This window comes from Macrobrachium nipponense, chromosome 1, assembly GCF_015104395.2.
Source record: "Macrobrachium nipponense isolate FS-2020 chromosome 1, ASM1510439v2, whole genome shotgun sequence".
In the NCBI taxonomy this organism is placed as follows: Eukaryota; Metazoa; Arthropoda; class Malacostraca; order Decapoda; family Palaemonidae; genus Macrobrachium; species Macrobrachium nipponense.
In genome coordinates, this window is record NC_087200.1 from 33,426,957 (window position 1) to 33,449,000 (window position 22,044).

The window sequence follows — 22,044 nt, forward strand, 5'->3', positions numbered from 1 at the left end:
CCGTTTGTTGCAAAATGAAGGTAAATGATTGAATGTTACCAGAATGTAAGGGTTTTAGCTTACAATTACATTTTTCAACCATTTCGGTCAAGTCAAAGTTGACCGTAGGTTTAAATTTTGGCACTTGTCATGATTTATATGAAAATATTTCAAAACAAGTACTCATCAATCTCCTTTTGTTGGAGGCCTCCCAAATGCTTATGAATGCCCCTCAGGACACCCCGATGCTTCCTAGGGGTTGTAAAAGGCACAGGATGTGGTACTTGGTCCTTTTCGGTGGCCGCACAACACGGTGTTGAAAAGCTGGGTCACCTTGGGTGCTTGGTCCCTCTCCAGTATCCAAATCTAAAACTTGCCTCACACACTCACTACCGACAGGCAATACGTGCCTTTCACGGTCTTGATGACGTTGGGACATCTCTGCAAACATACTGTTGCGTCACAAATACACTAACACTCGCAAAAGTTCTGCGAAACACGAATGCGTCAAGAAATCCCTCTCTGACGATGCGTCGCTGATGCTTTGTAATGCGAGAAGAAAGAAATTCACGCCTGCGGGGCTGGGTAAGACTTGTAAACAAAACAACAGCATGATCCATGAACTCCCAGCATTCCTCAAGGGGTGTGATTGAAAATCTTTCGCAAACTAGGTCTATAACTATTTTTCTGCGAATATTTTTAAAATTTTTGTAGTCAACGTACCGTATGTCCACTTGGGACCCGACAGACAATTTTAGTCGATGTACAATACGTCCAGTCGGCGTTTAAGGGTTAACACACTTATATGAACAACTACCTCTACCATTTCTTATATTGGGAGACTTTAACCCTTAAACGCCGACTGGACATATTATACGTCCACTAAAATTGTCTGTCGGGTGCTTAATTGACGTACGATACGCTGACTACAAAAAGTTTTTTTAAATACTCGCGGAAAAATAGTTATAGGCCTAGTTTGCAAAAAATTTTAAATCATGCGCCTAGGGGGATGCTGGGAGTTCATAGATCAAGCTGTTGTTTTGTTTACAAGCGTTACCCAGGTGCGCATGCGCGAATTGATTTCTTCTCTCACTAAAAAGCATCAGCGACACATCTCAGAAATTCTTTCGTCACATTGTCATAATTTTTGCACCATTTTATATTAGCCGTTACAAAGAGTTTTATATATGAAAATGTGTGCAATTTCATGTAGAATACAACAAAAAACAACCTCCATGTTGCAGACAGTTTCTTGGTTGGACTTCTGATCTATGGTCATTGCCAAGATAGCTTCTGATAGGTCCTCAGAAGGGTTGGTGAGTGCATCCTCTCTTGCCAATCTTGCCAGTTCGTTGCAGTCCGGAGGCAAGGCGTTTTCATATATGGCTTACCTCAGTGTTAATTTATGGACTAACCTTCTGATTAGAAGAGACGCAGCTTTATCCAAGATGGAAGGTCAGTTGATCCTGAGTCCTTGCTGGCATTTAGCAATGGGGATCTGTTGGAGTCTCAATTTTTGTTCCCTCAGACCAAGCTGGAGGATGCAATAGACAGGCACTGGGCTGACACCAAGGACAGATTGGTGCACCAGGCTATGTTGTCTTAAGTCGGAGGCTCGTCCTCAGAGATGTCCAGCTCCTCCTCCTCCCCCTGCCCAGCAGCAGTCACGAAGATCATCGCCTGGTAGGCCGTCGAGGAGTTCGGTTTCAGCAGAGCCTCCCTGTTTGTCCCAGCCTAGGTCAGGGGACCAGCATCCCTTTCGCTCCCGTTCCTTTAAACTGAGAAGGGGCCCAGGGACAGAGGTAAAGGGGGCCTTCAGTTTGTTAGGTGCCTTTCCCTCTCCTGTGCCACGGGTGGGGAGGTGCCTGGCAGGCTATTGGGCCAAGTGGCAGAGTTATGGGGTGGAGAAATGGGTGGTAGGTGTCCTTCGGGTGGGGTACCTACTGCCATTCGACTTCTCTCCCCCTCTCGGACAAGCCGCAGCTCGCGAAGGGCGTATCCTCCAGATTCTCTGGAATTTCTTGACACATCTGTTTGGTGCCCAAGGTGTTGGGAGGTTGGAGACCTGCAATTGACTTATCCACCTTGAATCACTTCATCAGGAAGACATGGTGCAAAATGGAGACCCTGCATTCAAAGTTGGCAGCTGTGTGGAAAGGAGACTTCATGCTGTCAATAGACTTGAGGGACACGTACTTCCAGATCCCTATTCATCCAGCGTCCAGGAAGTTCCTTCGTTTCTCTCTCGGAGACAAGGTCTTCAAGTTCAAAGTCCTGTGCTTTGGGCTGACCACAGCCCCTCAAGTGTTCACAAAGGTCTTCTCTCTCGTATCAAATTGGGCCCATGCTTGGGATCCATTTGTTTAGGTACCTTGACGATTGGTTGGTCTTGGCAGGTTCCAGGGAAAAGCTGCTGAAAGACAGAGATTGTCTGCTTCAGTTTTGTTTGGAACGGGCCATCGTGGTCAACCATGAAAAGTCAACCTTGTACCCAGTCAAAGGATTCTCTACCTGGGTATGGTCATCGATACGGCGGTTGCAAGACTTTTTCTGTCGGATCAAAGATTGGAGAAGTTGCGAGTGGTGGCACGCGACTTCCCCTCTTAACCACATCAGTCAGCTCATCAGTGGCAGGTTCTTTTGGGAGTTTTGTCTTCTTTAGAGAAGCTGGTCCCTCATGGGAGTCTTCATCTTTGGTCTCTGCAATGGAGACTGGGAGGATTTTGGTCTCCGGCAGGGGACTTACCCCCTGTTAAAGGTTCCTCTGTCTCCGGAAGTGAGAGAGGACCTTCGTTGGTGGTTGGACAACCGAAATCTTTTGAAGGGTGTCCCTCTGCGTTCTCTCTCCCACTGGACTTCCTTCTGTTTTCAGATGCCTCCCTTGCAGGTTGGGGTGCTCATTTAAGCAACCTCATTGCATCAGGTGTTTGGAGTTAAGAGGACAAACAGCAGCATATCAACGTCTTGGAGTTGAAGGCAACCTTCCTGGGTCTGAAGGAGTTTCGGTTTTACTGCTTTATGTCCTTTCGGGAGAAGGTAGAGGGTCATTCTGTTGTTCTCATGTCGAACAACACCACGGAGGTCGCCTATGTGAACAAGCAGGGAGGCCTGGTTTCATGTTAACTTCACGCCTTGACCGTTGAGGTTCACCAGTGGGCGGTCAGCAATTCGGTAGAGCTCTCAGCTAGGTATATTCCAGGCAACGGAATGTGGTCGCAGACAAACTCAGTCGTTGGGATCAGTTCCTAGGCACAGAGTGGTCCCGTCATCAAGTAGTAGCAGACAAGCCCTTCCAGGTTTGGGGGAGACTCATGCTGGACCTTTTTGCGACTCAGTTCGACAGGAAACTGGAGATATTCTGTTCAGAGGTTCCAGATTCTTGAGTGTTAGCGGAGGATGCATTCCACAATCCCTGGGACAACCTGGAGGTGTATGCCTTTCCTCTGTTTTGTTTGATCCGTTAAGTTCTGAATAGGCTGATGAGTTCGCAGGGTCTCAGGATGATTGTGGTAGCCCCTCTGTGGTCTCAGGCGGAATGGTTTCCAGATCTGCTGTCGTTTTTGTTGGAGGTTCCCCCTTGTGGCCTCTCCTGTGTCAGCCACATGCGGAAAGGTTCCACCAGTCAGTAGAATCCCTGTCCCTTCACGGTTGGAGGCTATCAAGTATCTCCTCCGAGAGAGAGGCTTTTCTCAGAGAACAGCAGGGAATATGTCGAGCAGTCTCAGGTCGACCTCTGGGGTTTACCAAGGCAAATGGGCGATCTATTGTGATTGGTGTCGTAAACAGAGTTTTTCTCCACTCGCAACCTGTATTCAATGAATAATAGACTTTTTAACCTTCCTCAGAGATGAGAAACATTTGTCCGTTTCTGCCATTAGAGGCTACAGGGCAGCCCTGAGTTTAGTGTTATGCCTTAGAGGTTCGACATCTCCTCGTCCTGGGAACTTTCTTTGCTAGTTAGGGGGTTTGAGCAGTCGAGTTCTCCTAGGGAGCTAAGCATTTGACGTGGGATGTTTCCTTGGTTCTCAAAAGCTTCACTAAGGGTCCATATGAGCCTTTACATTGCTCATCTGACAGGAACTTGACACTCAAGACAGTTTTCCTCCTGGCTTTGGCATCTTCAAAGAGGGCAGGAGAGCTCCACAGTCTGGGCTGTGGTGTGAAGCACACCAGGGGTTGGGGGTCGGTGTCCTTCAATTTTGTCCCGGAATTCGTGGCCAAGACCCAAAATCCCTCTGTGCACGATGATAGGTTTATTTCATTTTTCATTCCATCGCTTTGTGAGTGGTGATGCTCAAGAGCTTTTGTTGTGTCCTGTCTGGGCCCTGCGTTGCAATCTTAAAAGAACACGGCACCTTAGGCCAGGCTGCTGCAGATTTTTTTGTTAACACAGGACGTACAAAGAAAGAGGTGTCAAGGAGTACTATATCGTTTTGAATGCGGGAAGCCATCAGACAGGCATACTTGACTTTTGATGATTCCGCCTCCATGTCTGCAGGCTAGAGCGCATGACATTAGAGGTATTGGTCCCTCTCTGGCTTTCAAAGAGAACTTGGCTTTACATAGAATGCTGTGCGCTGGTACTTGGTTACCCCAGTCCATGTTCATTTCTTCTATCTTGAGGATATTGCCCACAGATCTATGGACACATTTTCCTTGGGTCCTGTGGTGGCTACCTAACAGATTGTGTAACTCATAGTTGCCCTTAACAGGGAACTTTTGTATCTTACCTAAGATGATTGTGTGGATGAGAGAATGAGTGAGTTGGCATGTCTATTTCTTTCTCTTGTACCTTTCCTTCTTCCTTGGGGTGGGTTAAGGAATAGACACGTCATTTGCTGGACTGGTCTGATACAGGTGAGTAAGGTAGTCATACTGATAGTATGGTTGCTTGGTATACAAATATCCAACCATCTATTCAGTAGCATATGCTCCACTCCTTGGTAAGGGGGAGTTGGGAGCGGTAACAAACGCTGGTGTGTTGGTTTGCTATTGGACAGTCAAAGTTTCTCTTTGGTTCCCTATACAATGATTCTCATATGTATCGTACGTCACTCAGTGTCTGAGTAGTTAGATTTCGATTTATCTAGCTTCTCACAGGCTTCAGTCCCTCTCTGGAAGTTATGTCTTCTGGAGCTGGAATGGTGGGTAGGCCCCCAGCCAGTTTAGAATGTCTTGTACCTCCTCCCTCCAAGTATGAGTCTATCCTATTATTAAGACCGAAGGTTTGTTCGCGTATGAACAAATGACAAATTTTCTAAGACAATTTGTATTTTTCATAGCTACAAACCTGAGGTCTTAACATTGTACTGCCCACCTCTAGCCACCCCTCTGTCTGCTAAGACATCCTGAGTTGGGAAAGACTGACGCTGTGGTGTAGGTGCGTGGTCCTTGACCACTCTTCACCCGATATACGCACACGTTGCCAGATCTCACAAGATTCCTTGCTTTCATCTGTGATTTAACCAGATCCAGCTAGGCGCTAGAAATTATCCTATTGTTAAGACCTCAGGTTTGTAGCTATGAAAAATACAAATTGTCGTAGAAAATTTGTCATTTTTCATTGTGTGTAAATGCTTTTTAGTCAGGTGCATACCAGAGTGATATGTTTGCAGTATGCAGGATTAGTAATATGTATTGTGGTTAGTTATTTTGAGATGCTGATAATAGTGGGGAAGATGATGGAGGATAAATTGAAGAGGACATTACTCTTGTTTGTAGAGGTAAGGCAGGTTTTTTAATCTAAACTGAAATGATTTTTCAGTAATTCAAAGAAATATGTAATTGGTTGTTTTCAGTGTTATTGCTTCCTTTGATGTTTTAAATTTATTTTTGCAGGTTAGTGTAATCAACAAATTTTATATGGGACTGCCAGACCAAGATCTCTCGGTATCACAGAATGTTGTGGAACAAGAGCAAATTGATAGCAAAAAGTTGTTTGAGAAGTTCAAGAACATATATAAATGGAATGGCCGTTTGTTTGTGCCTTGATGTCTTGTTAACTCCATGTATGAATTTCTACAAGTGTGGGTTTGCTACTTTCCTCGGAAGGGTTTTCTGTATATATTGACAAGAATAACCGTCATGTGTTTGTAGGTGAAATATTTCCATTGAGTTTGAAAAAAATGGTAAGTGTTGAAGCTGCTGAACATTTGTCCGGTTATTACACCAAATTCTTCCCTACATCTGTTCACTCACATAGACTAGAAAGAATAGTCAGCTCAGACCTTTGTAGGTTTACAAATACAGTCAGATGCAACTGTTTTGAAATTAGCAAAAGCGAGGAGTGAATGTAAGTTCTCCTTTTGGAGAATTAATAAAATCCATAGTCATGAGTGGTACTGCCCCTTTCATAACAATTCCATGTTCTTGTTTTTCAGGTAAATGGAAAATATCTGTGATATGCCATGTGCATATTTATTACCTATGGTTGATATGCAGGCAAGATAAGAGAGCTAATTTAACTTGGTCTGGATTTCAAATTTTCATTACAGTAGATCTTTCTGCATTAAAGAAAAATCTTTGTTGCTGTTGGAAAGTTTGGATTTTTATGTTGATGGGATGTTTTAACATGAGTACTATATTACTTCAGTGTACTTTATGTACTGTATCTTTATTCTTTTGTTAAAGTTTATTCAAGCATTTCAGTGATATGGGCAATATAGGTTGCATGGTAAGGATGGCAGGTAGTTGAAACTTAAAGGTAATCCTAAATATGATTTTAGCACTAAAGTTGTTTCTAAATGTTAGGATTTATTATTTGCAGCAGTGTGGAATATTTTAATCCACTTGTGTGTAATTTGGCTATGGAGGATAGGATATTGTTGTATTTGTGGAGATTTTTATACATATTCTTAGTATAGTTTTGAATTTTATTGATTTTATAAAGCAAAGTAGTAGCCAAGGTTGGGATGTTACTTAGTCTAACTTAATCATAAAAAAATCAACCTAGTGATGCTGTAGGTTTTTGTTGGTTTTATTTTCTTTTTTCGATATATTATTCTCCGATCAGTCAGTGTTAACTGTGATTTATTTACTTGTAGTTTTAAGATTCCAAAAGGAGTTTATGTACTGATTGAGTAGAAGCGGAAGGTATAAAATAGCCAAGGTTACGCAATTATTTTGAAGGTTCAGGGACTATACATCAGGACTCAAGTGCCCATTAGATTACTGTTTCAATGATATTTAACATTAACCTCAGGATTTTGCAATGTGCCCCCCCCCCCCCCCCCCGCCCCCCCCCCCCCCCCCCCCCAGCACAAATGAATAAACATCTCTTTGCTTGAACATTAAAATATATTTTTTGTAAATGCACATAGTTTTATAAGAGAGCAGTTCCAAATTCAAACAGGAAAAAAGGATAGTTTATGGTATTTGTTTATATCACACTAGTATCTCTCTTCCAAGATTACCCTTGACTATTTCTTCTGTTATGTACAACACAAGAGCATCAGTAAAGAGATGGAAGGTTTGTGCCAAGTTATAAAATAAATTACCAAGACTACAGTAATATTTTTAAACTCAAAAGGCTGGTCCAAAGGATTTTTTTTAATTGTGAAAATTAGAGCAAGGTAAAAGGATGAAATGTAGATATAACGATTGGGAGAGTCCTGAGGAGGTGCTGGAAAAGTTAATGGTGGAAGGTAATTAACGTTGGAGTAAATGCTGTACGTACCTACATTCAAAATTTCTAGTGAAAAAATGCTAAATAATTGTTTCGTAATTGCAAAAAATTGTTTCTTAAGTGACACCTCAGTTTAATGGGTAAAAGAATACCTGACTCCATTATTTATCAGGGACATCAAGAGTCCAATAGAAGTAATAAATATTTGTAATTTATAGGAGTAATCCAGTAATTACAATAGGACTGAATATGTTCAAGCGGATGATTTCACATACTTTGTGGAGCAATCCAGTAAATATGCTTGAGGTATCAGACAGAGAATAAATATACATGGCTGACATTTTCCTGTTTGAACCTGTATGCGTAGGTTCTTTGTTTTCAGGAAACGTGACCTGTTATGCCCCACTACTCTCTCTCTCTCTCTCTCTCTCTCTCAGTGTGTTAGTTAGACATTTCAAGTAATGATAAGTTTTGCATTTTTGCTGTCAATTTTGTTTTTTTTTGTACTTGTAAGTATAAGTAGGCATAGGGACGTACACTTATTTTTATAAGCAATTCATTGGCAGATATAGATCTTTGAAACCCAAGGGTAAGTAAATTAATATTTTAAATTGAATGATAAATAGAAACTACTGATGAGGATAGACTATTGATAACTTTATATAGTAGAGTTGTTCTACACTATGAGCTATGTGGGTTGGTTGTAGGGTACTGTAATGTGTAGGCTATATCCCAGTCTTTATTGCACAGTAAATTTCATTACTTATTGGAAGGGGCCAGGTCCCTGAGCTTTCTTATTAAGTTAAGATGCCACCATTCTTAACTTATACCATTCAAGTAATTTTCAGATTTGCCAAAAGGAAATGCTCTTCAGTAATTGGTAGGAGTGGGTTGACAGTCAGTTGGGAAAAAACAAGCTTATTCAAAGTTAAAAGGTAAAGCAGCAGTGCAGCAGATGATCTTTTCATTTCTACATATCAGTTTGATCAGTTTTTGAGTGGTGTTCACATACTTAATGCAAACAAATTTTAATTCCAGTAAAAAATAAGTATTTATGGTTAAAACAATCTTCCTGTCTGTCTTGTGATGGCCATCATGTGAACAACAGTAGCTTCATGATTATATTTTAATACTTATGTAACCTTGTACAACCTAGACTTCCTCTTCCCATTCCTTAATGAAAGGCATCAGAATAAAAAAATTCCCATCTAGAGGTGTAGAATGGATCTTATTGCATTACGACTGACCACATTCACCTTTTCACTTTTGGGACATTGCCATAGATCCTTGGACTTTTTCCTTGAGTTCTGTGGTGGCTGCTCAGCATTCATGTAGCTCACCTGGCTCTCCTTGGGGACTGGTGGCATCTCGCCTAAGGTGTATGGCTGCAAAAGTGTCTGTGTGTATGGGACTGGCCTCCTACCCTTCTCTTTTTACCCTGCCTCTCCCAGTGGGCAGAGGTATGGTTAGCAAGATGTCGTGTGCTGGATGGGTGTGCATGCAGGTGTTCTAGAAGACTGAGTATCCTATCTATAATCAAGCTCAGTTGGGGAGCGAGGGACTGACAATGAACAAACCTGTTGGTTGTCTTCAGTATGGTTTTATCCAAGCCTTTCTTCAAATCAGTGATGTTACATCCCAATAATTCAAAAGGCCCAGAAGTCTGGCAGTTAAACACTACATGTGTTCAGCAGATCAGAGGTATGGATCTCCTTCCTTTGCTCTTACATTCCAGGGAGAGACCCTTCAGGTGAGGCAAACTACTAGTCAGGTCAGAGATTTGCTCAGAATCCTCCCACCAAGAAGTAAGTCTCCCGTATGTAAAGACTGAGGGTTTGTATACGTGTAGGAACAAATTACAGATTTTTTTTAAGGAATTTATATCTTTCCTAACATGCAAACCTGAAGTCTACAGAAATGGCCCACCTCTAACCACCCTTAATTCTGCTACCTGGGCCAAAAGGTAAATTGAATGTGTACAGACTGGATGGCAGGGCTTCCTCTCCTGCCATCAGTAGCCAACTACCAATGAAAGTAAATCCCATATGTAAAGACCTCAGGTTTGTATGTTAGGAAAAATACAAATTACTTAAAAAATATATCAATGTAAGCAGCAGCCAAAGTTTGTTTTTATTTTAACATATTCTTGCTTCCTCTTATTCTCTGATTTATGGGTTCAAGCATATTATTGTGCTACTTTATGTGGTTTCAGATATATGTGGTGCCACTATTTTCTGTTATTCATGTAGTGCCTACAGCAACTTACAGAAGATAAAAGGCCATTAACTTGAGTAACAAGCCCCATAGAATACCCATATTGTAAAGATAATAGTAAAAAGTTGAAAGTAAAACAGGGCATAACTGTATAGCATAAACAAATAAAGTTAAGACTGCAGACTAAGTCTTTTACAAATGAGCGCAGTACTTTATGGTTACAGTAGCATAAAAACTGAACACTTGATACCAGTTGCAAAAAAAAGTTTAGCATTAATGTAACAATGAATCTTCTTGAAATGAGCGCCAGTTTCACTTTTATAGTTAATGGTATTTGTACTGGAAATCATGAGTCTTTACTATGATGCACTAAATTAAAACACTCAGGCCCCGACAGTGATAGTGGAAATCTTGTTGGCACTACTAAAGGTTCTTTGCAGGAGCCCACTGGTCTCCATGGTCTTTGGTTTCTTGACACTTAGCCGTTCTTTTTTTGTCAGTCTTCCCTAGACTTTTACTTCCCTTACATTATGAGACCTGTTGTACACTGTGCTAAGATTCTTGGTCCTCGTAGAAGTACCACTTACAGTATGCACTGTATGGCCCATTGCTGGTGGTATTATACATTTTACTTTTCATTCATTCTCTTTGGTATCTTCCAGATTAACTGCCCAGGTTCTTTAATGTGTCTTGCCCAAAATTTTACCTGCCATTTAAAAGCATATCCTTTGGTAAGGCCTGTTAAGAGTAGAAATGTGAACCAGTTGTTCGTTAAATAATTTTTATAATAATAGATTCATGACCATAATGTAGGGGGAAGACCATCTTGCAATTGAGGAGATAGTGGATAGATATAAGGCCCAGTGGTTGAAATATAGATTGAATTTTAAAACTGAGATGGTTTTTTTGCTCTGCTAAGGGGGGGGTGGGGGGGGGGAGAAAGGTAAACCAGTTAGAAAAGTAGTAGCTATGAAAGTAGCAGAATGAAACCTGTTAAGAAGGCTCAGAAAATCAAGAAAAGTTAATTGATGAGTGCTTAACCACATGGGAAGTAGGGCAGAAGGTGCACCAGACAAGAGAATGGAGAAACCTTTCGTCACTCTTAACTTTCAAAGGAAAATCTAATGAAAAAATATTGGGGATGACAAGGCAAACCATCAGATATGAGAGGTGGCCTTATCATTCAGGGATTTGACTAATTTCGGTTTAAACATTTTATTTGTCAAGGGGTCCACAATGATAAAAATGTTAAAAGTTCATGTATTATATTATATATACACGAACTTTTAACATTTTTATTCTTGCAGACCCCATAGAACATTGTATATATGTACTCATGATATAGAGTTTTTCCCAAAATATTTTATTAATATTACAACCTGGTCACTTGCCTTTTTTTTTGGCTTCAGCAGTAGACATGCCTAATAGAGTTGAAACATTTTATTTGTGTATGACAAGAGTAGTTCATCTGTCAGTTGTATTTATTTGATTCCTATGCGCTTGAAAACAAATGGTATTATCACCTTGACCTAGTGTGGATAAGGAAGTCTTGACGTGGTCCATTATGTCGTTTAGAAGATAATATTTATAGTGTTTGAGAATAGGCAAATATGTGTTATGTACTATATTATGTGACATTCAGAAGGCATTTGGTACACTTCAGGATATGCATTGCTTAGTACTGTTAAAGACACACCCTACCTTCATTTTTAAAAAACTTTCTCAATGACTACATTTCTCCCCACTACACTTTCTAAGTGTGAATACAGGTAAGACATTCAAACAACTACAAATTAGAAAATTATCTTCCTCAAGGAAATGTTTTAAGCACTACACTACTAACAATACATAATACCTGCTAAATAGAAAAGTCTGTGTGTAGATGATTTTTCAGTATATCATATAGTCCTGCCTGATATGCTCAGTTTATGTATTCTTGATAGTGACATTGTAAAAGCAGACATCTAGAATTCATTGGCACATTTTCAGTGTTCTGTAGCAAAAACTTGAAGCTGTCATGTTTTATAAAGAAGTTATGGACAATGACTTATGATGTGGAACTAAAAATTAACCATACTGCAAAATTCCTAGGTGTATTCTTTGAAACCCACTTGAATTAAAAAGCACACATTGATTGTATAACCCTGAAGCAAAAATATGATAAACTTGATAAAAATCTATCATGTACAACTTGAGTAGTTGTCACATACACCTTGAAGTTACTATGCAAAACAGCTGTTCTATCAGTTATGGAAGCCAGATATCTGGGTTAACATCGAAGTTAGCGTTAAAAACTTTTGATTGATTACTCACCGAAGGATACAGAATCTGCACTGGAGTGTTCAACTTCTCCCTCCCTAAAGATAACTATCAATGAAAATTGGCAAACCACCTCTAGCTCTTCACTGAGACTTGGCAGCAGTGAAACAGGTCGATCTTTACTGAGTAATTCATTTCGTTTCATAGTAGATTTGTCTGCATTTGATCAGCAGTTATGATTATTAAAAACATGCCACCACAGATTTATACTAGTATGTGATAGTGTCAGCTGGTTTATTGTGGGTACCAGTAAAGCTAGAAGATCCAGACTTACTTGGACAAAAATTAAGATGAGGGATTACAGAGATGACTAGATATTTGTGGCAGTTAAAACAGTGGAAAGATATGAGTGGCAGAATTCCGTGAAAGCCCATTGCATCACACAGTATTGGAGTGATGTTGGGTTTAGAACTCTTCGTTCAAGAAATTAAGTTATTCCACAAATCATATGAAGCTGGTATAAATGGTAATTATGTTCAGTCCCTGTTATTGTTCTTGGTTAAGAATACCACAGCCATCTTATTAATATATAGATGCTAGAGATACAAAACTTCGAAGTCATACTGAAAGTGAGAGGGAGAGTGAAGTCAGTCTAACAATAATATTTTTGTGAGTAATATTTAACACCCACAAACTGGAAATCTATTAAGCCTATATAAATGAAGGATGCAGACTTTCTTTAAATACTATCTAATAACAAAACTGTCCAATACAGTCGTGGTTTGTATGGTGTCGGGGTCCCAACTCTTTAGTCACTGGTTCGATTCTCGGCCATTCCATTTAGGAGTGAGAGATGTATTTCTGGTGACAGAAGTTCACTGTCGACTTGGTTCGGAAGTCACGTAAAGCCGTTGGTCCCGTTGCTGAATAACCACTGGTTCCATGATATATAAACAATAATTGCAAGATTAAGTGATTTACTCTCAGCACTTGACTTGACATTGAAGAACTGAGATTCTGAAAGTGAACTCCTACCATCTACACTGTGATCAGAAAACTAAACAAAGCATGTGAAAAGAGCAGCAAGTGATTCAATATAAAGAGCCTGGAACAAAGACATCTTAAGTAACCATCTTTCCCAGTTAGAGATGATTGGCTTGAATGAATCTGAATAAGGAAAGAATTACATAATTAAGATTTCTACTTTTGTTTATAGAAAATTGGCGGCTTTGTTTAGAAGTCAATTTTTTTCCATTTAGTCATCTCAGTTATTGTTTATATCAATTCTATCCTTTCCCTTTTGCCATGTTTTTTTCTTAATTTGAGTTTTCTTTTTTATCCTGTGTCACAAGATAATAGTAGCAGCAGTTCATCCAGTGGGTTGTTACTTTGGGCTTTATTCTTGCCACAAGTTGCCTAATTGCCTTTTTTTTTTATGCAATGCAGTGTTTTGGCCATAGTTTGTCAGGCTAATGTAGTCAGTAGAAGCTGGGCATGAACTTAGAGAGAATAGATTGTATGAGAACTTCAGTGTAGAAAGAAAGCTTAATAAAATATGCGCAGCCTTCTTTTTTCAAGTGACCCTATAATGAGCCCAGACTACTTACTATTTTTGCTTGAATTTCTGAGTGGCCAGTCCTTGGTTGATTTGGTTTGTGAATGTTTATTTTCTTGTTTTATAAGGTCTTTGGAATCCTAATCGTGCTACTTTTGTCATCTTCGTAGTACTTTTCAATTTTTTAAGAGATAGGTGTCACATCCTTGGGGGGTGGCCTGTACTTGTTTTTTTTTTCCAAAATTTTTCTTTCGTGTTGCTTGTCAGAGGAGATCAAGGTAAATCATTTAGATACCTAGTCTATTGGTCAAGGCATGGAAACATGCTAAGTAAGGGGACAGTTAAAGAACTGTATAAGTTCAGTGGAGTCTATTATTACTAATACATTTTTCAAACTTGTACAGTTTCTACACTCCATTTTATATGCCCATTGAAGTGAGCCAGGACTGTTCATGCTACTTGTTGCTGTTTTCAGTGTGTACTGGGAATGATGAAACTACTTGTGAGGTGGGTTAGAGATGACAAAAGATTAAAAGTTTATAATTAAGCTATGACAGGTTTATTGTAGAATGTAATGTGAATAGAATATAAAAATGAGAGAAAAAGTGTGATGAAAATATGAGAAAAGGGTAGAAAAAAAATCATTGACAAATCAGGAGGAATGAAACAGTTTAGAATGGTACTGGAGTAGGAAACAACTGGTGCTCAAGTTTTTGCCAAGATCATGAAGGTGGGGGTGAGCATAAGTATATAGTATATGGAATGTTGCTGTGTATAGCCTGAAATGGGGTTGTGAAGGAAAATTGAGATAGAAGGTTGTTATAAATGAGTGTTTCTGTGAAAATGTGGGAGAAATCAGAGGGAAATTGCAGAGATGTGAGAAAAGGTAGGCAGATTTTAATGTGTGGGTTATTACCAGAAATATATTAGTAAAGGGTACAAATGGTGGCTAAGTAATAAGGTGGAAGGAAGATAAGGAATATTCTGTAGTAGAGATTCAAGGTCATGCTTCCTGAAGAGCAAATGCGGTCTCCCCGTATAAGCTCGGACACTAATGTTGAATTGTAAAGAGACTGCCTTTTTCATATGGTTGTTTGTTTCATATGATAGAACTGATAAGTGCAGGCACATTTCTATGTCACAGATCCTTCACTCTTAATCATATTTGTCCGTTGCCTAAGAATTGAATATGATCATATGTTAAATGACTGCATACAGATATAAAGTCTTCTTAAGTTTATCCTTTTTCAAGTTTTGAAGGTCAAACTGATGTGATATAATGGAAAGTTATATTTTCTTTACTGAATTGTTCAATGAACATGAAAAGAAATACAGGAAGTATAAAATGTCTCAAGAATCTTAATAAAATCTAAACTCTGTAATTAGATATTGTTGTCTGGGACCATGAAATGTAATTAGTGAACTTTGAAGAGCATAGAATTTCATGAACAGGACCGTTGAGGTGTTGGAATAGTGATCAAATTCAGCTAGCTGTGTTTTAACTAGGTAATGAATTTTTTATTTTAATGTAGGAATTTTAAGTACCCTGATAACCCTTAAATTGTGTATATTTTGACTGATTACACTTCAGCTACATCTGATCTTGAAAGACATATGTACATGCAAATGTTTATCAATAGTATTGTAGACATTCTTTTCTATTTGTAATTAATGTAAAATTAAAATTAGTTAAGCTTCTTTTAAGGGTTGTTCAGTACTGTATAGATTATATTTATTTCCAGAGAGTAATTTGTCATAGGATGTACATAAAAGTGTGTAAATATTTTGGCTCTAAAAAATTGAGGTGTTAATGTTTAGTGAATACTATTTTATGGAAATTATCAAATTTTCCTTCCTGACGGGGCAAAGTATTTGCTCACTGGAAGTTGGTGAGCATTGATGTCCAATTAATTTCATGTAGTTTTTATTTGTTTTGGTGCTTGTAAATACTATTGATAGAGAAGATTTGCGTACATTTATGTAAATAGTATGTATAATACTATACTCCTTGTTGCAGGGATTTAATTGATTTAGACTTAGATGCTTTTTCCACTCTTATGCAAATACAGTATTATTTCTAGATTTCAGGATATTCAGTTCCATTTAGGAAAATTTCATGGGAATATTCCCAGAAAAATATTAAAATAATTATATTTTAATAAGGTCAAATCCCAATACAGAGTATTGGTTTAGCCAATCTTAATGTAAAGCTTTTGATATGGACTGTGTTAAGTTCAGTTGTTTCAATAAATATGTATTCAATTATGTAAGATTTATGAAAAGGAAGATAATACAAAAGTTTTTTATTTACATTTGGAGACCCCACCTATAAAGGATACTAATCAGTTGGGCAAACCTGAGACTAGTACTGAGAGGTACTTCAGTCCTGTAAATTTATTTAATTGAAATTTAGCTTAGTGATAATGTTGCAGGAAGGAGTACATCTTCATTGCAACACCCCACATTTGTCTCTCCTAGTACATAAAGGTGATTACAATAATTGTAGATGAACAGTTTTTGTTGCATTATTTATCATTAACATTTTTACACAAGTTTTGCTTTATAGAGTTGATCATGAAATAACTCATCTTCTTACGTCTTGCACTCTTACTGCCCGAATTTCTATCTGGCTTAGGTCTTTATCTATACCCTTCTCCATGATTTATTTTGAACCTTCCATCCGGTCTTCATTATGTTATTTCCTTGTTTACGACTACTTACAAAATGCTGACTTCTTTTCACATATCCAGATCATATAAGTTTTCTGGATATATATTTGTTTTTCACTCAGTGGATGCCCTATCTTGCAGCTTTCTCATGTTATATCTTCTCACTGCATTTCAGCCAGGAATTTTAGCATGTAGTCATAATAAAGTAACTTTATCTGTAAATGCCCATGTTTTGCTGTGTAGAGTAACCTTTTTCCACTCAAGTCAAGGACGTTGCTATTCTTCAACTTACTGCCCTCTCTTTACCTGTTTCATAATCCAGGTAACTGAGTGGTATGGTTATACTGTTTATTAATAATTCTGTCTCCACCAAAATATGGTTGCTTTGTGTACCTTCCAAATTTTGCACTTTATGTTTTAAGCATTGAAGACCCTTACTCCATTTGGATGAAGCAGTTATCATCTCTTTAGTATCATGTGTTAGATTCACCTATGAAATTGACCAACCCATTGTAGCTAGGTAGTCATGTTAACTGCTTAATAATACTTAAACATATCATGTTCAGTAGGAGGTCTGTATCATTAAACATATGTTCAGTAGGAGGTCTGTATCATTCAAGTTAATTTTATTGTGAATCTTAATTTCCCTTATAATTATTTTGTCTTTAAAGTTAATACTATTGGATAGTAAATTGACCAGTGTTCATACTTATGTACAGTTTTTATTCTCTATACAACAGAAAAGTTGTGAATTGTAGAGGATAATCACAGAATTAAACGGCAGTTTTCAGCAATGTATTCCAGGTGTAATACCTCAAGTATTCCTTTCAGTGTTTGAAAGGTAGTATTCCTTTTGATCATCTTCTAGATAGGCAAGACAAATCTGAAGACAAAGGGTCTGAGTAACGAGTGACAGTATATGTATATAGGGGGCAAACATTGCTAGGGAATTATTGCCCACGTGCCAAGCCTCCTCCCAATGATGGCTGCACCCTTCCATTGTGAGTGTATTGGTATTGGGAGGAAGTTTTCTGCTTTGTTATTTAGGTTGGGTTTCTCTCCTATGTTTAGGGCTTCCCAGAGGGATTAAGCAGAAGTTCTTTGTTGTATGATCAGTGATTTAATATTAGGGATGGTGTCACATCTTTATATCTCAAAGTTATGGGTGGTCCTGGCAGGATTACATATGGCCCCCAGGTTTTACGTTGGACGAGTGGATTTTGCGCTAGGCTACTAATCCGGTGGTCCAAAGTTCAATTTTCGGCTCTGCCAACGCGGAACCAGAGGAATTTATATCTGGTGATAGAAATTCATTTCTCAATATAATGTGGTTTGTATCCCACTATAAGCTGTAGGTCCCGTTGCTAGGTAACCAAGTGGTTCCTAGTTACGTAAAAATATCAAATCCTGCAGGCCAGACCTAGGAGAGCTGTTAATCAGCTCAGTGGTCTGGTAAAACTAAGATATACTTAACTTACATATGGCCCTGTCCTTAGTATGGGAGATACTCTTGGAGAAGTATGTGGTAGTCAAACTGATGCTAGGCACCAAGGCACTCTTGGCTGAGACATTTGTAGTAGTAGACCAGGCCATATTGGTTTTCCCTTCAGCACTCCAACATATAGGGGCCTGGTTATTCTTCCTGTCATACAAGGAAGAATAACCAGGTTAAGATGGGTCAGATAGGCTAAAAGTTGCGTCCATGATAGTCTTGAGGTCGTGCTTGTCTTTTTCTTAATTGTGGAACATGCTCCTACAGAAGAGTTTTCTAGTTTAAACAAATCTACACATCTTACATATATAATCCTACCTCCAGCTAAAATTTGTCCTTGTAACCAAAGGAAAAAGTGAGCATTCCCTGCACTTCGCTTGTACTCAATTGTTTCTAGATGTCTCAAAACAAAACCTTTACCTCTACCCTGGGATGCCCATAGTCTGACCCATGCTGATCTCCATTGTGTTCTCAGCCGAGCTAGCGTGCAGGCATCTCTGGATATAGTGCTGAAGCATTGTAGTCTCTATTTTTGTATATGGGACTTACCCAGTAATTATATAGCTATAGTTTCCAATGTACGGCAGCCTAATTTAAATTTTGCGGGTAGCGCTTTGATTGTTCAGTGTAAATATATAGTGCCATCCCCCAATGGCAATACTAGAAACAACTTAGCAAAGCACTTCATTCTGTTTCCTGCCGCACTTGACTAAACATCGAGTGCTTACAGCAGCTTGTTCTTATTTTCCGGTTATATCACCGGATTTCTGTAGTGTTACACAAGCACTGGAATGCATTCATAGCCTTCAAGGTTAAGACAGTAATTTTCACAGAATGACAACTCTGTTATGTCTATGTTTTACTAGTTGATCATGAAGGTCTTACATAGTGACAAGCACTGAATTATGCACTTCTTTGTATATATTTTCAAAAATATAGATAGCATACACAGAATCTCCATACTGATTTTACACTTAAAAGCATGAAAACTTAAATTAGTACTTACTAATACGTACTTTAGAAATTAAAGTTTCTGAGGGGATATCTTCTTTGAAAAGTGCAGTAACTTTGTGAATGGGTATTGCATCTTGTAAAAGTATGTACATATATACACTGATTGTAGGTGCTGTAATTACCTTTGTATCATATTTATGCATGTATAAAAATAAAAATACATTTTTAATAAAGATTTTATACCAAAAGGCTTTAAAGCTTAAAAATTTACATAATAAATTAAACATAAACACTTTTGCAGTGTTTCCTGGAGGATTTGCAAATGTTCGTGCTATTGTGAGAACTTGCGTGTGATAATTAGTTAGGTTCCAATGAAAAGTTTGCTCTATTGGGAATTCGTGCAACTCGAATCGCGTGATTTTGGGGTATTACTGTACTACCTTAATAAGACAGCGACCATTAGAGGTCCATCAATTAATCTCTGGTACTCTGTTAAAAACCTTTTGAAACTACTTTCCAAGAATGAGATTCCTTTTTTTTTTTCTTTCTTTCTTTTTTCTTTTTTGAGGGAGTGAATTGTGGAGGCACACTAAAAGTAGTGAGAACTTGTTACCTGTAATTAAAGTAAAAACCCATGAAATTACGGCAGTTGCCACTTCGTTGCCATGTAGATATAATATGTTGTTATGTTTTGTAGCATTCTTAGTACTCCTTTGCTACATGTCTCCCACTATGTAGAGGCACCTGACGTCTATACAGCCATGTCGCAACAGTTTAGATGAGCACCAACCAAAGACAGTATATTCCTGTAGCTGCTGTAGAGCAGAGGCATCAAAGGCAACAGAAGAGAAGTCATTCATAGTACTGATATGGGGAACAGGTCTCGGAAACGGTATCTCCCGGGTGGATGGTGAGGAACAAGTAAGGATAGAAGACACTGTGGCCAACTTGTATTCTCCGTGGCATCAGGGACCAGACAATTGATATGTCGGAATGGAAGGGAGTACAGGAAAGGTCAGGACTTTCAAGCCAAGTAAGTTGGCTGGACTTAAAAGAGGTCAGTTTTTCCAACTTTAACCTTAGAATAAGAAATAAATTAGACCTTCACTAGAGGAGAAATGGTGAATATGAAATTAGTGCTGGGAGGGGACTGAGAGCCATCTCTTGGCTGGACAGGATGGGTCTGTGTTCTTTATTGCAAAGTCTCTGAATCGGGTAATAACAGAAAAGAGGGAGGACGCGTAAGATATTCTATCATCAACCCTTTCAAATCAGCTACAAGAAGACAGTCTTTCAGTATAGGAAACCAAGGCTCCCAATCTTTCCAAGGGAGATCACAAGAGGAAGGAGGGAAAGGTCCTGTAACAACTTATCCTTTCATCCTGGGAAATGTACCAGGATGGGAAAGAGGGGCACTAGACTGGTAGAAAAGGATCCTCCCCTCCACACCATCAGAACAGAGGGGGTTGTTTTGGGAATATAGTTCCTTGTTGGACGAGCCTGTTACATACTCGACTATCGATCTCAGGATCCGGGTTCAATTCCCCGCTCTGCCCGTAAGGAATCAGATTGATTTATTTCTGGTGACAGAAATTCTTTACTCAATATTGTTTGGATCCCACAATAAGCTGTAGGTCCCATTGCTGTCACCAATTGGTTCCTAGCCACGTAAAAATATCTAATCCTTCGGGCCAGTTCTAGGAGAGCTGTTAGTCAGCTTGGTGGTCTAGTAAAACTAAGATATACAGGAATGGACGGTCCAGACACTTGGGAAGGAATACATCTCCTATGAGCAGAACCTCCTCTTAGTAACATCACTTGAATTCCCCTCCTATTGGAGCGACTCTGGGAAGGAGAGAGCCTGACAACAGAAAGTTTAAGACGTGCTACAGTGGAAGAAAATACAAGATTCTACAGCTGCCTCTTCCTGGTGGAAAAAGGCACCTGGTTTGGAGACCCATCATACATCTATCAATGTTGAAACCTACTTCCATCTCACTCCATTCTAAATGGAAACAACCCAATCAGTCTTGGCAGTGATCAGGGGATGAGACTTCATAGTTACCTTGGATCTAAAAGATGTGTATCTCCACATTCCAGTAAACCCAGCATCCAGGAAATACCTATGAATTGTCACTGCAAAAGTCATTTACCAATCCAGATCTCTCTGCTTTGGACTTATGACAGCTCCCCAAGGATTTATTTACCAGAGTCTTTCAGATAGTTTCAGAGTGGTCCCACAGGAAAGGTATCTGTATACAGAGATACCTGGATGACTGGCTCACTCTAGCACCAACAGAAGAACAGGCTGAGAGAGATAGGGACAAAGTTTTGAATTTGTGCAGACACCTAAGAATTCTGATCAACCTCAAGAAGTTAGACCTAGTGCCAACACAAGGATCAGATACCTGGGCATGATAATAGACATGGTGTGGGCCTATATGAAATGAGAGATTATTGAAAGTTCTAAAAATTTCCGACCTATTCAAAAGTTTACCTTGTGTCCCTGGAGAAATTAGTAGCAAGGGGCAGGACACACATCTGTTCCTTGCAAAGGAACTTGGAAGAAAACACATAAGCCACACATGAGTGGTCTAAAATGTGTGACAGAAAAAACTAACAGGACCTGCGGTGGTGGAGAGATCAATGAAGCCAGCCAGCCCCAGAGACGATGGCATTCTCAATAACATCCCAAAGGGATTCTCGGCCATTCCATTGAGGAGTGAGAGATGTGTATTTCTGGTGATAGAAGTTCACTCTTGATGTGGTTCAGTAGTCACATAAAGCCGTTGGTCCCGTTGCTGAATAATCGCTGGTTCCATGCAACATATAAACACCATACAAACAAAGGGATTGGGGCGCCCACCTGAACGGAATGTGCATTTTAGGGAAGTGGGACGTAACGTCTTGGAGATGCAAGCAGCCTGGCTGGGACAACAACATTTTCAAGAACCCCTCCAAGGGAAGACCATGGTAGTCATGACCAACACCACCACAGTGGTTGCATACTTGAACAGACAGGGCGGAATGTTCTCCCTGAGTTCTAAAACAACTAGCCATGAAAATACATGAATGGCCAGAGACCAAGGAACTAACACTGACAGCTAGGTAGTACATCTCAGGAAAGAAGAATGCTGGCGGGCACTCTTCAGCAAGGCAGACCAGATAGTGGGTACGGAATGGTCATTGAAGCCGACAGTGGTAGACAGGCTATTCAGGTTGTGGGAGGGCCCCACGTTGGATCTAATTGCAACAGCAAGAAATCACAAGTTGCCATTGTATTGCGAGACTTTCCAAC

The 22,044-nt window shown here is 39.3% G+C and overlaps 1 protein-coding gene across 4 annotated transcripts in view; it reads left to right on the plus strand.

The window, feature by feature from the left end:
- The window catches only part of LOC135219222 (uncharacterized), a 107,207-nt gene extending 99,989 nt beyond the window's left edge, over positions 1–7,218 (plus strand). For all 4 annotated transcript variants that reach the window (XM_064255806.1, XM_064255807.1, XM_064255805.1 and 1 more), the window contains one exon: positions 5,818–7,218. In XM_064255806.1, coding sequence (XP_064111876.1) covers positions 5,818–5,970 — 153 coding nt within the window. In that variant the 3' untranslated portion in view covers positions 5,971–7,218. The remainder of the gene's footprint in view (positions 1–5,817) is intronic.
- The last annotated feature ends 14,826 nt before the right edge of the window (positions 7,219–22,044 follow it).